General features: G+C 35.8%; 1 protein-coding gene across 2 annotated transcripts; it reads left to right on the top strand.

The window, feature by feature from the left end:
* Window positions 1-1,221: 1,221 nt before the first annotated feature.
* Window positions 1,222-20,337, top strand: LOC105496307 (sperm acrosome associated 1). 2 transcript variants are annotated; one of them, XM_011766640.2, is made up of 7 exons: window positions 1,230-1,508; window positions 7,406-7,462; window positions 11,017-11,118; window positions 12,136-12,242; window positions 12,887-13,022; window positions 17,670-17,790; window positions 19,690-20,337. In XM_011766640.2, exons 1-7 carry the CDS (start codon window positions 1,298-1,300, stop codon window positions 19,841-19,843), a joined length of 888 nt encoding a protein of 295 aa, XP_011764942.1. In that variant the 5' UTR covers window positions 1,230-1,297; the 3' UTR covers window positions 19,844-20,337. The 2 variants fall into 2 exon arrangements, with proteins under 2 accessions (XP_070952845.1, XP_011764942.1); XM_071096744.1 differs by lacking the exons at window positions 17,670-17,790; window positions 19,690-20,337 and adding an exon at window positions 13,350-13,543 and having other exon boundaries at window positions 1,222-1,508.
* The last annotated feature ends 31 nt before the right edge of the window (window positions 20,338-20,368 follow it).

Below are 20,368 nucleotides of genomic sequence, written 5' to 3'. Positions count from 1 at the left end.
AAAATTTTGACTCATTTAGCCATGAAACAAAGGCCTTTACTTCTCGAGATCATCTCTAAGTTTCCCATGTTAACTCCCTCATAATCTTGTCAAGCGCTATATTTTAAGGTATTTTAATTGATATGAATGTTCCCAGAGACTTCTCACCGATATCAATTCGAACTTTAATACTGAAGATGTTTAGCAGTCCTTGTATTTTCAAAAGTAGAAGCCTTTTTGGGAGAAAATATTCAAATAAAAAATTTCTACTTCTGCTTCAAACAACCTGTTTTGTTACAAATAAGTGTCTCTGAAGACCCTCTTAATACTCTTCTGTTACCTGCTTATCTGTTAGTCTGCTGAGACTAGATATTCAAATATTCCAAAAGCCAGAGTGTACGCAAGTTCACTTTCATCTCACTTGTCATAGGAATTTAAACAATCAGCCTCAAAGTATGGCGCCCTATGTGTCTTTTCAAAAACAACCACAAACAACCACAATGTGACTACTAGATGAGGCAAAATTTGTAATAACAGAATCAAAAGTGAACCCTAACTTTTCAGTGCTTGAACTCCCAATCACCCCCACTGAAAGCTTCTTCATTGTTAACCTTGAATCGTAAGAATCACTGATCATCGAGTAAGTGTTCGGGAGATGTGACTGGGAGCTCCAGGTTTGTAAATAATTTGCTGGATGTTTTTGGTCGAGTCATTTCATCTCTCTGATTCTTAATCTCTTCACTTAAAAATGAGGGGCTTGGAGTATCAGATGATTTCTAAATTTCTTCTTACTCAAAGTCTATTATTCTGATCCCAAAGAAGAAATCGAGTCCTTCTCAATACATCCCAAATTGGACATTCTGGATACGAAATTTTGAAACCAAATCACACGAAGAGTATGTGAGGGCTAAGAAGTCTAGTTTGGGGAAGGGTAAACATTATGTACGAAAATGAAATGTATTAGAAGAAAGCAGGCAGGGTGAGCCAGGAGGCTGAAGGGTCGCTCCATCAACTGCGGCGGAAGGAGCAACTGACAGCAACCCCTACCGCACCCGGAAGGCTCAGGGAGGCGGCCTGGGCAGGGAACTTCCGGTTGCGGGTAAGGGAGGCGTCCTCTTCTAGGGACTTGTCGCACGTGGCTCCTCGTCGCGTCCTGGCTTGCGCGCCACGCAGCCCAGCTCCGCGCGTGTTCCAGGCGCTCAGCCCCGGAGCAGCGCCCAGGCAACCATTGAGGCGTCACGGTTCGTCACAGGAGATTCAGAGCCGGGCGGCTGCGGGCGGGGCGTCGCACCTCTCTTCAACGCACCTGTCCTCAACCATGAGCCCCAGGGGCACGGGCTGCTCCGCCGGGCTGCTGCTGACGGTCGGCTGGCTGCTCCTGGCGGTCCTCCCGTCTGCGCGCGGGACCAACGTCACCGCCGCCGCCGTGCAGGATGCCGGCCTGGCCCACGAAGGCGAGGGCGAGGAGGAGACCGAAAACAACGACAGCGAGACCGCGGAGAACTACGCCCCGACTGAAACCGAGGATGGTGAGGGTGGGAACTCCCTTGGGGGCATGCGGTGGCCCCTGTTGATGGAGCAAAGGCGAACCATGAGAATTATCCGTGTTAACGTCTAGAGAGCTCTCTCGCATACCTCAGCCCCGAGTTTGTCCCTTTCTTGCATCTTGTGGCCTTGAAGAAGAATGTGCTCATTCTCCCAGGCCACAGCAAGATACACAGATAAGCATGTATATAGAAATTACTATAGAAAACTTCTAAATATTGCTTTGGACAAGGAAAAAGATTTTTTTTTAAGGGTTGGAGGTAGCCTTCCACCAAGAGGAATCATTTTGACTCTTCTTGCATTCATTTTCCCTTCTCATAGTAGATTCTTTTTTTTCAAGTTCCAAGTTGCTTGATTTCCACATTTGCACTTGAGGTTGCAGTGGAATTCAGAATCCCCCTTTACGACGACACATCTAGATAGACCAGTATGCCGACAAAACTGCCCAGAAGCCCCATGGCAGCTTCCTGCAGCTCCTAGCCTTGAGCACCTCTGCATTGTGGTGTTTCATTGGTATGTGCAGCCTCGGACAAAGGAATGGAGCAGTAGAAAACACCTGTCAAGGGATCCAGCTAGTGGCTTTGTTAGATGCTGCATGTTAACCAAGGAACAATGAGCCCCTGCTTGGTTCATACATTTGCTTTTTTCTGCCGGCTCATTAAGCAATAAAACTTTATAGGCTGTTGTACATGTCATATTGATTAGTGACTCACATTCTAGCAGGTGGAAGGTCAGCAGCAGGTTTGCTATCTTCTCAAGAAGGATTATCCCTTTCCCTTCTAAATGACCCAGCTGCGATTCTTCTAATATCGTTTGCATTCTCACGTGTCTTCTGTCTATACATATCGAGTGACTGCTGTGTCTACCAGCCTTTCTTTTATTTCCTGATAGTGACCCTCAGCACCAACAAAAAGAAATGGATTGTCTGAGGTTAACAGTGGGATCGAGGTTTGCACGGCCTTGTAACATTACACTACAGAGAGCTTAAAAAGATCCTTGACTTCAGAAATGTGAAAAAGAAAGACTAGGAAAGAAGAGAACATGTTCTAAAGCATAGTAGCTATTGCTTCATTCTCTTCTTTAAAGTAATTGAATTAACAATTTTAATATTAAACTGGCCAAGAGATACTTCTAGCTATAAAATGCTAAACATTATTTAGGCTAAACTCAGACAATAAAGTTATAATGTCTTACATTCAAATTAAAATGTAGGTTAGTTACTCTCTCAGAGTCTCAGTTTCCTCATCTGTGGACTTTAAGGAATCCATGTACTTTCTGGGATTTTAACACATACAGTTTCATGCATAAGTGCTTTTTCTTGGGGAGAGCGAGAATCCAAAACTTGAAACAATCTGAGGTGTTAGAGGTCTGAAAATTTCCAGAACTGTTACTGAAATTTGCATTGTCCCCTTAACCCTCAGTGGATCAGTAGAAACAGTTATCCCCATTTACAGTCCAGTGGACCTTTAATTTTTTTAGTCATTTAAAAATAATTTACAAATATGGATAAAGGGATAGTGAAAACAACTTTGTTAGAACTTTCAAGAAGAATTTAAACATGGAAAAATTCAAGTTTTTATTCCATATATCCTAGTTTTGAAGGTGTATGTACCCTAACTGGGCAAAGTACTTTGAATGCAACTAAGTGCTCAGTTGTTAAGCATGAACCTAGAATGCATTCATTGTGTTAATATTGATTACAGATTTTGAGTGCATCTTTAATAAATTTGAGCTTGTCATTAATCTTGGTTCTTTTTGCACTTGTCAAAAAACCAACACTTTTGAAAACTACAAAGGCATATATTTTGTTGAAGAGAAAGCCATCTTTTCTTCATAATTGGAAAATATTTTCATCTTTAGATTTATAAACACCAATTAGAATGATTGGTCCAATGAATTTTACTCATTTCTACATAATCTTTTCTTTCAGTCACCTTTATATACATATCTTTCATCACAATATATTCATTTACAAACCTTGACAAATAAATGTTGGTGCATAAATGTTTTAAAAAAGGAGTGAATACTGTCCACATCCTTTTAGCAAAACAGTATGGTACAAGTTATTGTCACAGTATATTTCCAGATCAAATCTTTCCTGTTGAAAGGCTAACTACATGATAATACCATATATTCTTTTCATCCCCAGAAAGATACTATTTACTCATCAATTCTTAAGTTAGAAAAAATTCATCTAGTATATCCTTCCAAGATGTCATCATCTCTCATTGAGATTTTGCTTATACAATCAATTTCATCATCATCATTAGCATCTAAAATGCTGTTATCTGTCTCTTTTCATCTTCTGATTCGTTCAATAATTGTGAAATGTTTTTCTCTGTCAGTTTTCTTCTCTTTGCCATTATGGGCAAAAGATGAAAAATTGTGAAATCTCAACTATGTTCAATAAAAGCCAGAAATAGACTACAAGGAGGATACCTCTAGACTTCTTTTATATCTTCTTGAAAGATGATGCAATATCTTGGGTAAAACAATATGAAAACACAGGATGTTGTAAAATAGCCTGTGTTAGTGTAATTATTTCACAATTACATTATTTTTCTAGGCAATTCCAATCATTCTTTCATTTTTAAATTTTAGTCATTTAAAAATGTAGTTGAAAATAAAGAGTAATACAATCATTATGGGTGATGAAATATCACAGTGTTTCAAGATAAAGAAAAATCATTAAGATACTAGATTTATGGCCAGGCACGGTAGCTCACACCTGTAATCCCAGCACTTTGGGAGGCCGAGGTGGGCGGATCACAAGGTCAGGAGATGGAGACCATCCTGGCTAACACAGTGAAACCCCATCTCTACCAAAAATACAAAAAATTAGCCAGGCGTAGTGGTGGGTGCCTGTAGTTCCAGCCACTCGGGAGACTGAAGCAGGAGAACGGCGTGAACCCAGAAGGTGGAGCTTGCAGTGAGCTGAGATCACGCCACTGCATTCCAGCCTGGGCAACAAAGCGAGACTCCGTCTCAAAAAAAAAAAAAAAAAAAAAAAAAAGAAAAAAGACATGAGATTTATATCCTTATACTTTTGTTTTACCTTGTATACCCTTTAATATACCTTTTAAATATATCTTTTATGCAGGTATACCTTTAGATTTATAAACAGGATCCAATAGACCTACATAATAATTGCAAAATAGAAAGTTGTAGTCTATACAATGGGTTTTATCCTATACACATATGTTCTTTTTGTCTTTGGAATACTTCTAAGGAAGAATAGAAGTCATGAAATATCAACCTTATAAATCAACTGTCAGAAACTGAAAAACTAAAATTGCATCCTGATGATAGATACCAAAAGTTACCGTGTGCTGTCCTGAACTGAAGAGAACATTTCGGAATCTGGCCACAACTAAAAGAGCAAGATCATTATCCTCATCACTGTGAATGCCAGGCTTTTGTTAGTGTAGCCTAAGACCCAGTAGATTTTTAGGGAAGCTTCTGCACATCTTTGATTCCTATTGAATTCACTGTTGAACTCTCCATTCGTTTTTAACTGTCCTATCAAATTAAGACAACCCATAAAATAGTTTTGGACAGCTGACTTTTCAGCTGTATGTGAAGGACTTTTTATTCCTTAAGGTTTCATTTTGTTAGATTTGCCCATTATTTCACCCTGTCATTTTTTAGATACGGATATATCATCAAATATATTTGCTATCCTTTCTAGCTTTGGAGAATTCTGGATTTAGTCAGCATGATAACAGCATCTTTTTCCAGGTCATTAATAAAAATGTTGAACAGGACAGAGCCCTGTGACACATCACTCCTACCATGTTGATACCAACTGGTTAATTAACCACTGTGATCTTAGAGTTTAAACAGTTTCACATAAAACTACTGACATTCAGACCATTTATTTTCTTACCACTCATAGGTTTATAACAAGAAATTTTGACAAATGCTACACTGAAGTCCAATTACATACAATTCCACTGACCCACCATTGTAGGATTCCCATTTTTTAAAAAGGTTACTGAGTAACCTAATGGACACTCAATACATCATAGAATATTAAAGCTGAAAGGGACTTTAGAGACTTTCTTATTTAGTCTCATTTGTTTTTCTTTAAGGAAACAAGTTGGAAGAAATTAAACAGCTTTCCCAAAGTAGAATAATACATAGTAATTGACTAATGGTTTTTGAAAAAGGCTTATATTTACAAATAGTGCAGCACTCATTCTCTTAGCCGTGTTTTCTATGTTCAGGATTTGGCTTTTAATTTGTATCACATAACGTGCCAGTAGAAGGTATCTAAGCATTCCACAATTCAAAATGATCATCATGATAGTCTAAATCATTTATTTTTGTTAAAGAAATGACTTAACAAAGTCAATATTGATTTACTTATGTACACTGGGTGCTTACTGAGTATTCAAGATACTATATTGGGGCCGGGCACGGTGGCTCATGCCTGTAATCCCAGCACTTTGGGAGGCTGAGGCTGGTGGATCACTTGAGGTCAGGAGTTTGAGACCAGCCTGGCCAACATGGTGAAACTCTGTCTCTACTAAAAATACAAAAATTAGCTCGGTGTGGTGGCACGTGCCTGTAGTCCCAGCTACTCAGGAGGCTGAAGCATAAGAATCACTTGTGCCTAGGAGGTGGAGGTTGCAGTGAGCCCTGCACTCCAGCCTGGGCAACAGAGTAAGATTCTCTCAGAAAAACAAAAGCAAAAAACTATATGTGGTGCTCGTAAGTACAGAATAGTAGTGTTTATGAAGCTATTGAGATTTTACAGTTATCAAAATAGGAAAAAAACCCAACTATATTTGGTGCTCGTAAGTACAGAATAGTAGTGTTTATGAAGCTATTGAGATTTTACAGTTATCAAAATAGGAAAAAAACCCCAGCATTATATTAAATTAGTAAGTACAAAATGGGTTTAAATTGGGTAATTATATCTTAAGTATGTTTGTAGTACTAAACAATTTATAGAATGCTTTCACACACATTATCCTTATTTAATTCTTACAACAATCAAATGAGATGGATTTTCCTTTCCAAATTTTGCAGAAGGGTTAACTAAGCCTGACAGCATTTAATTAATTTGCTCAAACGCAAACAGCTAATTAGTGATAGAAGCAGCTCTTTGGACTCCAGTTCGATGTGTTTTCCATGTGATTTGTTGTCCTAGGGTACAATGCCTTTTAAAAGTCATCTTCTAACATCTCATTTGATATTTTTTCTATTGAGATTTTAGTCCTAATTTGAGCTGAAGAATGGCTTGTATACTATAGCTAGTGGAATTTTATGTCAAACTTCAGAATGATGAGAAAAAGAGAAACATGATTTAGAACCAACAACATTTAATTTTTTAAATAGTAATACACTCCTATACTAACCTGGTAAAGTGTTGAAATAAATTCTTAGAAATATTTAAATTTACCATCTTAACCTGGGAAATGAGTAGAACTAATCTATAAAACTTTTATCATTTTAATAAACACTGGTTAATGACTTCTCTTTGAATAGAAATTATACACTCAATTTTGGAAAATAGAGAATGGAAAAAATTGGTTTTTACAACTGACAGGCCTTTGTGTGTTTTTCTGAGACCCTCTATCAAATTTTAACTTACTATATATCAACTGATGAAAAACATTTTTAAGGTATATACAAAGTTTAAATATAAACCTTTCTATTAGGTTATTTCCTAATTTAATGGACTTCTTTAGAGGTTTGAGACTCTTTTTAGACAATAACAGTACTCAGAATGGCATTGTTTTCTGATTTAAATGGAAAACTTAAAAAATGTCTGCTGCCTATATGATACGCATGTCTTTCATCTCCAAGTAAGAGGTGTTTCACTTAGAAAAGTTTTCATATAATTAAATAATGTATCTTTACCCTTTATGTTTAGTTTCAAATGCGAATGTAGTCAAAGAAGTAGAATTCGGAATGTGCACCGTTACATGTGGTAAGTAGCTTGGAGCAGATGAATAAACCGTGTTGTAATTTGCGGGGGAGGAAAGGTAAAAGCAGATAGTGTGCAACTTTTTATTTGTAGCTTGTGTACTTTCATGCATCTCTCATGGATTTTTATTTCTAATTACTATAATGTATACACAAAACTCAGGGTGACTGCTTTAAACTGTAAGATATTTTCAGTTTGTAATCTCTAAATCTTATTTTAAGCCAGCTCCCTAATTTTTTTTTTTTTTTTGGCACATAAACTGCCTTCACCAAAGTAAAATTTTCTCTATCTCACAGATGTTCAGAAGATGAAAGATTTTCCAGTGCATCTCACAGATGTCTTCCCGCATATTGTGTTGACAAATTTATCAAGAATTTGCTTATTTGTAATAGTCCATTCTAAATTCTACATTTCTCCAATTTGCTTGTCATGTTTTGGAGAAAAGATGTATTGGCTTTGTGGGGAGGATAATATTCAAAGAATATGACTTAGTCTGATCATTCCATGGATAGAAATTGGACATAAAATTTCTCTAACAAGTTTACAATGAAGTTGATGCCGCTAGTTAGAGGACTATCCTTTGAGAAACAATACTGTAGACCAGGGTGCTAAGAAGACCATAGATAATTCACAATGAAATTAAGTTTCTTCTAAATAGAATCTTCCTTGGAAAGAAAACAGTGATGAGAGGGAAAAGGGGACAATTATCAGAGGATAAGAAGACAAAATCCATGCAGATCTAGATCAGAATGAATTTCGCAGGAGTGGGGGCGTCAAAAATTACACCTGTATTGTTTTTATTTGGAGAAGCTTTTTAACATTGTGGTACAATATACCTAACATAAAAGTTACCATTTTAGCCATTTTTAAATGTACAAGTCCGTGGACTTAAGCATATTCACATTCTTGTGCAACTGTCACAACCGCCCATCTCGAGAACTTTTTTATTATGTCAATCTGAAATGCCCATTAAACACTAACTTCTCGTTTTCCCCTCCTCCCAGCTCCTGGCAACCACTATTCTCTCTATCTCTTAAAATTGTTTTAGCTGTTTGTTTTTTGTTTAACCTTAATTTCTTAGTAAGTCAGTCATAAAATGAGAGAAATCCATGTAGTAAGCCTGCAATTACTTATTTGTGGTTTACATCTTTGTTTAGCTGCTAACTTCAGAAATTTTCACAGGTAGAGAATTATTTTTATGACAGTTCAAGTAATTGTCATTGTTTTCTATTATTTAAAGACAAGTTTAGAAGTTGTATTCACTCAAATGATTATTTTTTAAAAATTATTTGCCTGCTATGTGCTAGGCATCATTATAGGTGCTAGGGATATGAGCAGACAGAGCAGACAAAACTCTCTACCCTCAAGCAATGTATAGTTTACATAATATGTAAAACATATAATGTGGCAGGTGGTAATAAGTTATAAGGAAAAAATAAACTAGAAAAAGCAATATTTCATGCCTAAAATGTTAAAAGCCTTTCAATTTAGAACTAGAAGAGAAAAATGCCTTGATGAAAATTCTGTTTAACTTCTGAAACAATATTTTAGCAGTCAAAAAGTTTTCTTTTATATCCAGGCAGATTTTTAGGTGTTACTTGGTATTGCAGAAAATCCCACACCTACATGCATCTCAGTGAACTGTATTTAGCTAAATAAATAAATACATAAAATACCTGCTTTATGTCGGGCATGGTGACTCACTCCTGTAATCCCAGCACTTTGGGAGGCCGAGGCAGGTAGATCATGAGGTCCAGAAATCGAGGCCATCCTGGCCAAGATGGTGAAACCCCATCTCTACTAAAAATACAGAAAAATTAGCTGGGCACGGTGGCGTGTACCTGTAGTCCCAGCTACTTGGGAGGCTGAGGCGGGAAAAGTGCTTGAAGCTGGGAGGCAGAGGTTGCAGTGAATTGAGATCGCACCACGGCACTCCAACCTGGTGACAAAGCGAGACTCTATCTCAAAAACAAAACAAAACAAACAACAACAACAACAACAAAAAACCTGCTTTAAAAATATTTATGCACTTCGGAATTAAGGCTGTGCTTCTAAAGACTCTTTCGGGCTGGCCATGGTGGCTCACGCCTGTAATCCCAGCACTTTGGGAGGCTGAGGCTGGCAGATCACCAGGTCAGGAGTTCGAGACCTGTTTGACCAACATGGTGAAACCCTGTCTCTACTAAAAATACAAAAATTAGCTGGGCAGGGTGGCATGCCCCTGTAATCCCAGCTATTCAGGAGGCTGAGGGAGGAGAATTGCTTGAACCCGGGAGGCAGAGGTTGCGGTGAGCTGAGATCATGCCTCTGCACTCTAGCCTCTGCGACAGAGCAAGACTGCATCTCAAAAAAAAAAAAAAAAAAAAGTCTTTCATAAACTCAAGTGGAGCCTTACTTCAGCCATTCTTAGCCATCATTTCTCTTAACCAAAGACCTTCTTCCTTCCATCCTTCCATTTTCTTATTTCATATGTAGCCTTCTCCCTTGCTATTCAAAATGAGATCCACAGACTGCAGCAGTATCACCTGGGAGCTTGTTAGAAATGCAGAATCTCAAACCCATTCAAGAACAGCTAACTCAAAATTTGCATTTTAGTAACATCTCCAGTAAGATAACATCTTAGAGGGGCTGGAAGAGGAAATCTAGTAGTTAAGGAAATAAAAATGGACTCTTTCTTAACCTGTCTTAACATGGCACATTTTTCAACATGTAGCTAATCCTGCATTTTGTTATTTCTCTCAATTGTGGTGATGTGAGGCAAACTCTGGAATTCTGAGATCAGTTAGGAAAGTTAATTTCTTGTTACAAAAAGTGTGACGATCTAAAGAGAGCATCCTGTTGGAAATGGAGATTTGGTCAGTGATAGGTTGTCCTCTCTATATTTAATACAGACATTTTATGAATCTAAATATTTAAAGGCATCGTTTATGCTAAAATGTGATTTTTTATTTTCCTCCAGAGCTTCCCCCATGCTTCCCCAGAAAGTTCCTGGGTCAAATAAATTTGGGAAATATTTTATACCACTGTATTCCATCAAATCCACGACTTTATGGACTGTAAGAAGTACATTTTATGTACTCTAAAAAGGAAAAATACTGCCAATTAATTTATGACATGTTATCAATTGTAAATGTATTCTGATTTTACAGATGTTAAAATGTAAAAATGTAAAAATTTTACATCTTAGATCCATGCAGATGTACACAATAGCATGTTAATTTACTAGCATATTAAAAGTTCCCTCAAAATTCTGTAGTAAAGTGATCCCTTTAATTTCATTTAATGTACTATTTTCAAATGTGCATGATTATGGAATCCTTTTTCTTATGGTACCCAGAGGAACTAGTGTTTCACATAATTCACTCCAGAAAATGTTGTTTTAGGAAATAACTCAAAATGCAGAGCCAGAAAAATTTTAAGTGTTATCATTCTGAATTTAGGAGCTTAATTTCTGAAATTAGAAGAAAAGTCTCAAGAAAAGACCTAGGTGGGAAAGTGAAGACACTATGGAATCAGTTTTTTTCTTAACATTTGCCCTTTTTTATCTTAAACCAAAGGTATTGGTGTTAGAGAAGTTATATTAACAAATGGATGCCCTACTGGTGAATCCAAGTGTGTCGTACGGGTAGAAGAGTGCCGTGGACCAACAGATTGTGGCTGTGAGTTGAATTATGTATTGGAGGGAGACTGTGGGCAAGAGTTTACTCTGGGGAAATATTTTTCACCTCAGGTTGCCACTGAGTAGGAGGCGGCAACCAGTTGACATACTGAAAGGAAATCATAACATTTTAAATTCCACTTCTTTAAACAGTTATAGTTCTGAGCAACTTTCTGATTTTGCTTCACCTTTTTTCAGAGACATATAAAAGTTAACATATATTCTCTATAATACACTGGAGGCTTACTGTATATAGGATCTATAGTTGAGGCTATCCTGTGGCGAAATGCTTTTGATGCTTTGATCATGGCATTTTGTCAGTAGATTTGTAAACTTTAAATTGGGAACGTTGACAGCTGTTCCATATATCACATTATGCTGTTATGAAATTTCAGTATCTCTGATGGGAGTCCCTAACAAGTACATTGGAAGCCACTAATAGATCTCATAGTTTAGTCTAACAGATGACTAGGTCAATTACAACTTATTCTGCATAAGGAGCAGAGAGCCATGGTGTCTCCTCACTTGCTTCTTTTGGTGACTATCTTTGCACCTATCAGTCTTCTGTTCCTCTACACTCAAACTCCCAATTATAAGTTTGATAACTTCCAGCATATAGTTGATTTTTAAAACTGGAGGTGGCTTTTTAAAGTAGTATTGTGACACCTGTAATCTTAGCACTTTGGGAGGCTGAGGCAGGAGGATCACTTGAGCTCAGGAGTTTGAGACCAGGTTGGGCAACATGATGAAACCCTATATCTACAGATTTTTTTGTTTTAAATTAGCCAGGCATAGTGGCATGTGCATGTATTCCCAGCCACTTGAGAGGCTGAGGTGGGAAGATGGCTTGGGCCCAGGAGGCAGAGGTTGCAGTGAGCCAAGATCATGCCACTGCACTCCAGCCTGGGAGACAGAACCAGATCCTGTCTTAGGAAAGAAAAAAAAAAAAAAAAGGTAGTGTCATGTATAAAGCAATTAATAATGCCCAATCGTATTTATGTGTTTAATTTTTTTTCAGGGGGTAAACCAATTTCAGAAAGTCTTGAAAGTGTTAGACTGGCATGTATTCACACATCTCCTATAAATCGTTTCAAATATATATGGAAACTTCTAAGGCCAGACCAAGTGAGTAATGAATGGATATAACCTGGTGCTTTCTAGTGAGTGATAAAATTTGTTTCTCAGTTCTGATGGTTTTCAGAAAACTTTCTTTTTAAAAGCAGTTTGCCAAAATGAAGTTAAGAATTATACAACTTTATTATTTTGGAATTTTAAAATTTTCATTATTCAGTAGGACTAAACTTTACATACGTCCAAGGGCCAGCTATAATCAGAACTTTAAAACGTCCATTTTATACAAAGTATTCCATTTCGGAAGCAAGGTTTTCATTGGCTTATATAGGAGTTGTGTAATAATAACAGTGGCTAACATTAATTAAAGGTTTATTAAGTGCCAGACATGACACTGAGTGCTAGAGCCTTTTTTAATCCATGTAACAATTCTGTGAGGTAATCACTATCATTATATCAATTTTTACAAGTGAGTAACTGAGGTGCAGTGAGTAACTTGTCCACAGTCACACAGGCATGAAGTGGTAGGGTTGGGATTTGAAGTCTGGATTGTGTGACTGAAAATCCATGTAGAGCATTAATTACTTAACTAGGCTAAGGGAGACAGTAACCCTCCTTTCCTTAAGGGAAATAAATTGTTTCCTGGTAAGTGTACATGAAGAATGTTGATACTTTGTTATTTTTTTCTTTTTAAATAGCAATCCATTGTACTTGTAAATGATTCAGCAATCCTAGAAGTACGCAGGGAAAATTACCCCTTGGCTTTCCAGTGTGACACATTGGATAATAATGAAATAGTAGCAACTATTAAATTCACAGTCTATACGAGCACTGGTAAGTGTCCAGCAATGTCTTGGTTTGCTTATATGCCAAACTTTAAAGAGCATTAAAATCACTTGGAGGCTTGTTAAAACACCAATCTCTAGCCCTACCCCCAGAGTTTCTGATTCAGTAGATCTGGGATGGGACTGGAATAAGAATTTCCATTTCTAACAAGTTTCCCTGTTGCTGCTGGTCCCAGAGACCACACTTTGAGAACCACTGGTTTACATCATTTAGACTTTTCTACAAGATACTAATTAATTTCTTTTTCACAAAGTAGTCACAGTTGCCTCACTTTGGGAAACTGGTGTATTTCTTTCTTTTTTTTTTTTTTTTGAGACGGAGTCTTGCTCAGTCGCCCAGGCTGGAGTGCGGTGGCCTGGCGCGATCTCGAGTCACTGCAAGCTCCGCCTCCCGGGTTCACGCCATTCTCCTGCCTCAGCCTCCCGAGTAGCTGGGACTACAGGCGCCCGCCACCTGGTGTATTTCTTAAGTATCTTCAGAGAACAGTCCTCTAACTTGAATTATATTCTTGCTTTTACTTTCATTAGAAAAGTGAAAATGGATAAATGGAATTCTCATGGATGCTTATGAAAATTTTCATTCAGTAAAATAAATAAAATTAAGAAATACAATGTCAAAGTATGTCTCTTTAAAAATTATATATTTGAAGCAAATGTTTTTTGATGAAGCACTAATACACTTCTCAAAAAAATATATCACAAAATGCAAATATTGTCCTGAATGTCATTTTACATATTAGAAACCATATTTTCCTTGTGAGTTAGATCCATTTGCATATATTCAATTTAATCTGTGATGTCTTACATATCCAGGTAATTATTTCCTTTTGTTCAACTGCTCTTAACTGTTTTTACTGTTGTTATCAACTTTGTTGTTAGGGATGTGGGGACTTGGTCACAAGTTCTTTTGAGAATCCTATCAAGACTCAGGATCCTTTTTCCAGAAAAATGTCCACACACAAATATGCCAAAAGTTACATGTAATTTTAAAGGAGTTTTTGGACTTCTTGAAGCTATTTCTGAACACAAAGTAAAGAGCTTCTGCTGTAGTTTAAAGATACCGCACAACGTAACCATTTTATTGAAATGAAAACAGGTTAAAGTGTTTTAGAGTGATTTAAAAAAATAAACTACTATTTAAACCTTCTTTGATACGCTGTTTAATGAGTTTAGAAACATCTTCATGGTGAAAGCTAATAATCTTATCCCTCTACTGGGATAACAGGTGTCATTAAAAGGATAATTTTCAATAAAACTCTAAAAAAGGCAAGAGAATAAAAACATCATTAAACTAAAAAATATCTCAACTGGCCCTCATTCATGATGTTAAAGGTGTGTGGAGCCATTCTCAGTCTTTGTCCCTACTACCTTGTCCCTGTTAGGACAATTCAGTGTGGTTAGCTCCTCTCATACGTAGAAGGGAGCATGCATTTGGTAATGTATATGTTAAAGACTGGAACACAGACCCTAAAATGTCAGGCCTTTATTGAGACAAAGTTAACTTCTCTCTCTTACATCAGTCCAGGAATGGTGGGATAACTCTGCCATCTCTGTACGTGCACTGATTGAATGACAAAATGTTTTTAGAACACTCCAGTATCTATTAATTTCTTTAGACATGACAATTGGGTACACCACTGCAACAGACCCCTCTGACTGATTAGAAATCAAACAAATGTTTTGGCTAGAAATGTCTACACAATATGGTACTAGCATGAAACAAATATGTAATAGAGATATTTTTAGAGTAAATATGGTTTCCCTAGTGAAAAATTCTCATCCATTCACTTAAATATCAGATTTTTCACTCCCACAATAGTTGTCTTTCATAATTAGGCATTGTTAAAAGAGATACTTTGAAGTACTCAGAGTGTGACTATATTTGGAAATAGGATTTTTTGCAGATGTAATTAGTTAAGATGAGGTTATACTAGAGCGGAGTGGGCCTTTAATCCAATATAACTGGTTCCCTCATAAGAAGAGGACTATTTGGGCATGTTTGTGTGCACACAGACACACAAACACAGACGGAGCGTGGGGTGGGGAATACCAGGTGAAGACACAGAGAGACACAGGGAGAAGACAGCCATGTGAAAATGGAGACAAAAATTGGAGTTATGCTACCAGAATCCAAGGAATGTCTACCAGAAGCTGAGAAGCTGTAAGAGGCAAGGAAGGATCCTCCCCCAAGAACCCTCAGTGGGAGCGTGGCTCTGCCAACACATTGTTTTCAGACTTCTAGCCTCCAAAACTGTGAGACAATACATTTCTGTTGTTTTTAAGTCACTCAGTTTGTGGTACTTTGTTATGGTGGTCCTAGGAAACTATTATGTACATAAGCTTAGTTTATCTAAAAGGTGAGAGCATCAAATTTAGCCTATTTTTCATTAAACATTTCAATAGGAAATTGAGCCTATTTTTTCATTACCTGTAAAAATAGTCTCGGTGACCCTTGCAAGACTACTGTTGTAATAAATAAAATCTTCATGCCCCTCTCTCTCCACCCTCTCTCAGCTAACATTGCAGAGTAATGGATAAATGAATTTTGCATTTCTCCTTGTCAGGTTTCAGTTATAAAAGGTGTCTTTTATTTAAGTTTCCAAAATGCCACCACTTGTGTAAATCTAAAGTTATTCTGAAATAAAAAGATTTTTAAAAATCCAACAATGTTGAAACATAAATATAGATGTACTTTCTCTAGCATACTTGGAACTATTTAGCAAGATCCCTAACTTGAGTTTATAGCTGTGGAATTACTAGGCAAAATGGAAAGTTATACTCCATGATGTCTAACAGATAGGGAAGCAAATCCAGAAAAATAAGCAGTTGAGATTGCTCATATAGAAGACTACTTCTGACAGAGTGGTACTTATCAAAATCAAAATATTTAAATAGTCAAAATATACCTTGTATAAATTAAACCTCCCTGGACCTTGGTTTACTCATCTGTATAATGCAATGGTTGGATCAGATGATCTCTGTGGTTCTTTCTTCCATGAATCTTTTATGATTCCAGAATTTGGGGACATAAAAGAGCTACAATAAAGACATGTAATTCACAAAGGAAGTAATATTCTATGTTAATTGGCTTTTTACCAGTTTACAATGTAGTAATACTATAATACATACGGTAGACTGGTTTTGTCTCTTTAATAACCTTATTTGCTGAAAGAGCAGAGAGATATGGGAGAGAATGCTTGATGTAAGAGTGGTGCATGAGGTGGGTACAGTGGTGTGTGCCTATACTAGCTACTTGGGAGGCTGAGGTGGGAGGATCACTTGAGCCCAGGAGTTCAAGGCCAACCTGGGCAATATAGCAAGACCCCATTTCCTAAAGAGAGAGGGGTCGGGGTGTGTGGATATGTGTATGGAAAACGATGAGCTTCAATTCCTTTCTTATAGCAAATATAAAAATTGGAGAGGTATCATAGTCTTAAGTGTAAAAGCTAAACCCATAAAGTTTTAGGGAAGAAATATAGGAGAATATTTGCATGATTCAGGAGTAAGCAAAGGTTTCTTAGACATAATTCAGAAAACAATCACCATAAAAAGAAACATGGAATAAATCAGACCGCATCAAAATTAAAAACTTCAGCTCATTAACAGAAATCATTAGGATAATGAATAGGCAAGCCAAAATCTGGTAGAAAACATTTATAAAACATGTACAGTCAGTACAGTCAGTTTGAGAAAGTTCTCATGGTTTCTTAGAAAGCTAAACACACATCTGTCTACCCTACGACCCAGCAATTTCTATTATTAGATATTTAGCCAAAAATTAAGATATATATTCACAAAATGACTTGTATAAGAATGTTCATGGCAGCTTTATTTATAATATCTCACAACTGGAACAGCCTAGGTATCCATCAGTAGGAGGACGAGTAAACAAATTGTGGAGTATACCTAGTAATGAAAAAAAGATAGTTGCATATAACAGTATGGGTGAATTTCTAAAACATTATTCTGAGTAAACAAATCTTTACACAAGAGGTTACCTAGTGTGTGTTTCTATTTATATGTAGTTCTAGAATAGTCAGAGCTAATCTATGGTGAAAAAGAAAATCAGGATACTTGTTGCCTCTGAAGGATGAAGAAGGAATTAATTAGGAAGAGGCTCAAGGGAGCTTTCTGGGGTATAGTAATATTCTATATCTTGACTAGCATTTAGTTACTTATACGAGTTTGCCTTTGTGAAAACTAAGCAAATGTACATCTAAGATCTTTGTGCAATTCTTTGTGTGAAAATTTTATTTCAAAGAAAAAACTAATATTAAAATCCAGTTAATGATGTGCTTGCTGAAAAATTTTGGGGGAAGTATACTGACATTTGTAAATTATATTGAAATGCATAAAAAATAAGATGGATTAATGAGTTGATAGACGAATGGATAGATGAATTTTAAAATATTAATGGTAGTATTTAGATGGTGGTAATACAGGCTGTTCATTGTCAAATTCTTTTAACCTTTTTGCATGTTTGAAAAGGAGATTTCAAACATGCAGAGCAAGATGATTAATAATTTTCTCTGCACTAAGTATTTCTTTATGTTTCTAGAGTTGTTTTTCAAATATCAACTTTTAAATTTCCTTTTCCTCAGTAGTCATACTCATTAGGTTTGTGTGTTTTCTCTAGAATTGCAAATGAGAAGATCAGGCCTACCGGTCACTGATGCAGCCCTAATTTTTGTGCTGACCGTAGGAGTCATTATCTGTGTATTTATAATCTTCTTATTGATCTTCATAATCGTAAATTGGTAGGTGAATGGTGGAATGCATCATCACCCTTGATTGACATCCTCCTCTTCTTCCCTCTCCTCATCCAGTGAATTGCAGAGCCCTGTCCGTGTTGTCTCCTACATGTTGCCTTGAAACTGTCCATCTCCTTTCATTACTCCTGTGACTGCCCTAGTTCAGGCTACCCCATCTCTTTATGTAGATGCTTTTTAAAACAATCTCATGACTTGCTTCTCGAACTACGAGAGAGCTTTTAAATGCGATTTTTACAATTTTACATGGTAATTGCTTTAAAAAGTTTTATTTAATGAATATTTGTGTTGTCCAGTTTTGGTTCTCTCAACTCTAAAACTTGGTTATTGTAACCTACTAATTCATTTGTATGACAATATTTATAATACCTACATGAGTAGTACACCCTGGTAAATCTGAGGGCTCACGTACTATCGATTTGTAGCTGATGCATCACAAACTAAAAATGAATAATGAACACAAAAGGCATTTCTTAGAGAAGAGGTAATATATATGTTTTATATGTATGTACATATATTGTATATACAATATACATATATCTATGTACATATATTCTATATGCAATATAAATATATCATATACAGGTCATATATGTGTACCAAATATGTATATAGTATATATTATTTATATATAATATATAATATACATGTGTATATAATATATGGGTTATATAATATATATGTAGATCTATGTATGTATAACATATACAACCTCATATCTAAGATGTGCCTTTTTATTATTTTTAGTTTGTGATGTATATATATTACAGATGATTGTGTATACATCACATATATATAGTATGTATGTATATGAGCCCTCAGGCTTACCAGGGTGTAATACTCATGTAACTATTATAAATATCATCATATATATTACACATGTATATTTGTACCATGTATACACATATATGTACCATATATGTATACATACATATATGTGTATTATGTATGTGTATACATATATAGATACATATATGTAATATATATGTATCACAGACTAAAAATAATGCATAAAAAACACTTATTAGAGAAGAGGTAATATATATTATATTTACATCCATGTATATATAGTACATATATATGTATATAATATATATACATATAGTACATACATATGACCTGTATACAGTATATATTATATTTACATATATTATATATACTATATGTACACAGATATATACTATATATACTTATATATTACCTCTTCTTTAAGAAGTGCCTTTTTATTCATTATTCATTTTTAGATTATGATGCATCAGCTGGATGCATCATCACAATGAACCGGCTGGAAAATGATTTTGTTATGTATTGTAGGAAGTACACTGAGGACTTTAAGCGAAAACAATTGTTTTCATAAAATTTTCCAAAGGAATTATTTTTTTTAGTACGTCCCAGACCTCCCACCCCTATAAAAGTGTTTTTAAAAATCAGCCTTCCGATTTTTTTTCCTGAGTAGGTATAGTTGTGTAACCTTAGTGTAGGTGCTAAACATTTTTGAATAGTAATTTTTATCATTGTAATTTTTAAAAATTTTATTCTTTATTGAGATAAAATTTGAATATAAAATTATCATTTTTACCATTTTAAAGTATACAGTTCAGTAGTCATAAATACATTTATATTCTTTTTCTTTCCTTTATAATATACCTGTAATATACCTGTAATGTAATGTACCTGTAATATATACACAGGTACAAATATATATAACCTTTATATATATATTTGTATATGTACAGGTTGTATATATTTGTACCATATATAATATATAATATATACATGCAGGTAATACACACATATATATATTTCTATACATAGAAAATATAGAAATCTATTCAGTTTTAGTTTTCGCTTCATATGGTGGTTTTGGTTTTTGCTTTTTTCTTCCAGGGCAGCAGTCAAGGCTTTCTGGGGGCCAAAAGCCTCTACACCTGAGGTACAATCAGAGCAGAGTTCTGGGAGATACAAAGATTCAACTTCTCTTGACCAATTACCAACAGAAATGCCTGGTGAAGATGATGCTTTAAGTGAATGGAATGAATGATGTATGAATGATATATAACAAATCAAAGGATATTACAGAATATTAGATTCATTATTATAAAAATAAAATATACATTGAAATACTTTAATAATGTTGCAATGGATTGCCACAGTGTGAAGGAAATGCAATGTGAGGATAGGACTGTTTTATCAGTGCTTTTTTCCAGTACAGTTATCAAATACTAGTTTGAATTTGCTCTCAACACTTATTTCAGGTAATAGCTTGGGGATATTTATCTAAAGGTACCCCCAACAAATCTTCTAAGTGCATTTTTGATCACTTTGATAACGTCTTAGGTGATTTGCCTGTTTTGTCCTAAATAAGAACAATGTAATATAGAAATGCTCTACACATTAGACTTCCTCTCCCCTGAAAGCACTGTGTTGAACTTGCTAAAGCAAATCACACTTTAGAATTTCTGCAGGGAATGTGACATACAAAGTTTGTAAGACATGAAGTAATAATGATAACAATAAATACTTAGTGACTACTATGTGCCAAGCATTGCTCAATCCATTTTCCATA

Source organism: Macaca nemestrina, chromosome 5, assembly GCF_043159975.1.
Source record: "Macaca nemestrina isolate mMacNem1 chromosome 5, mMacNem.hap1, whole genome shotgun sequence".
Classification (NCBI taxonomy): Eukaryota; Metazoa; Chordata; class Mammalia; order Primates; family Cercopithecidae; genus Macaca; species Macaca nemestrina.
Note: the sequence above shows the minus strand (reverse complement) of the source record. Positions and strands in the feature narration are given on the sequence as shown.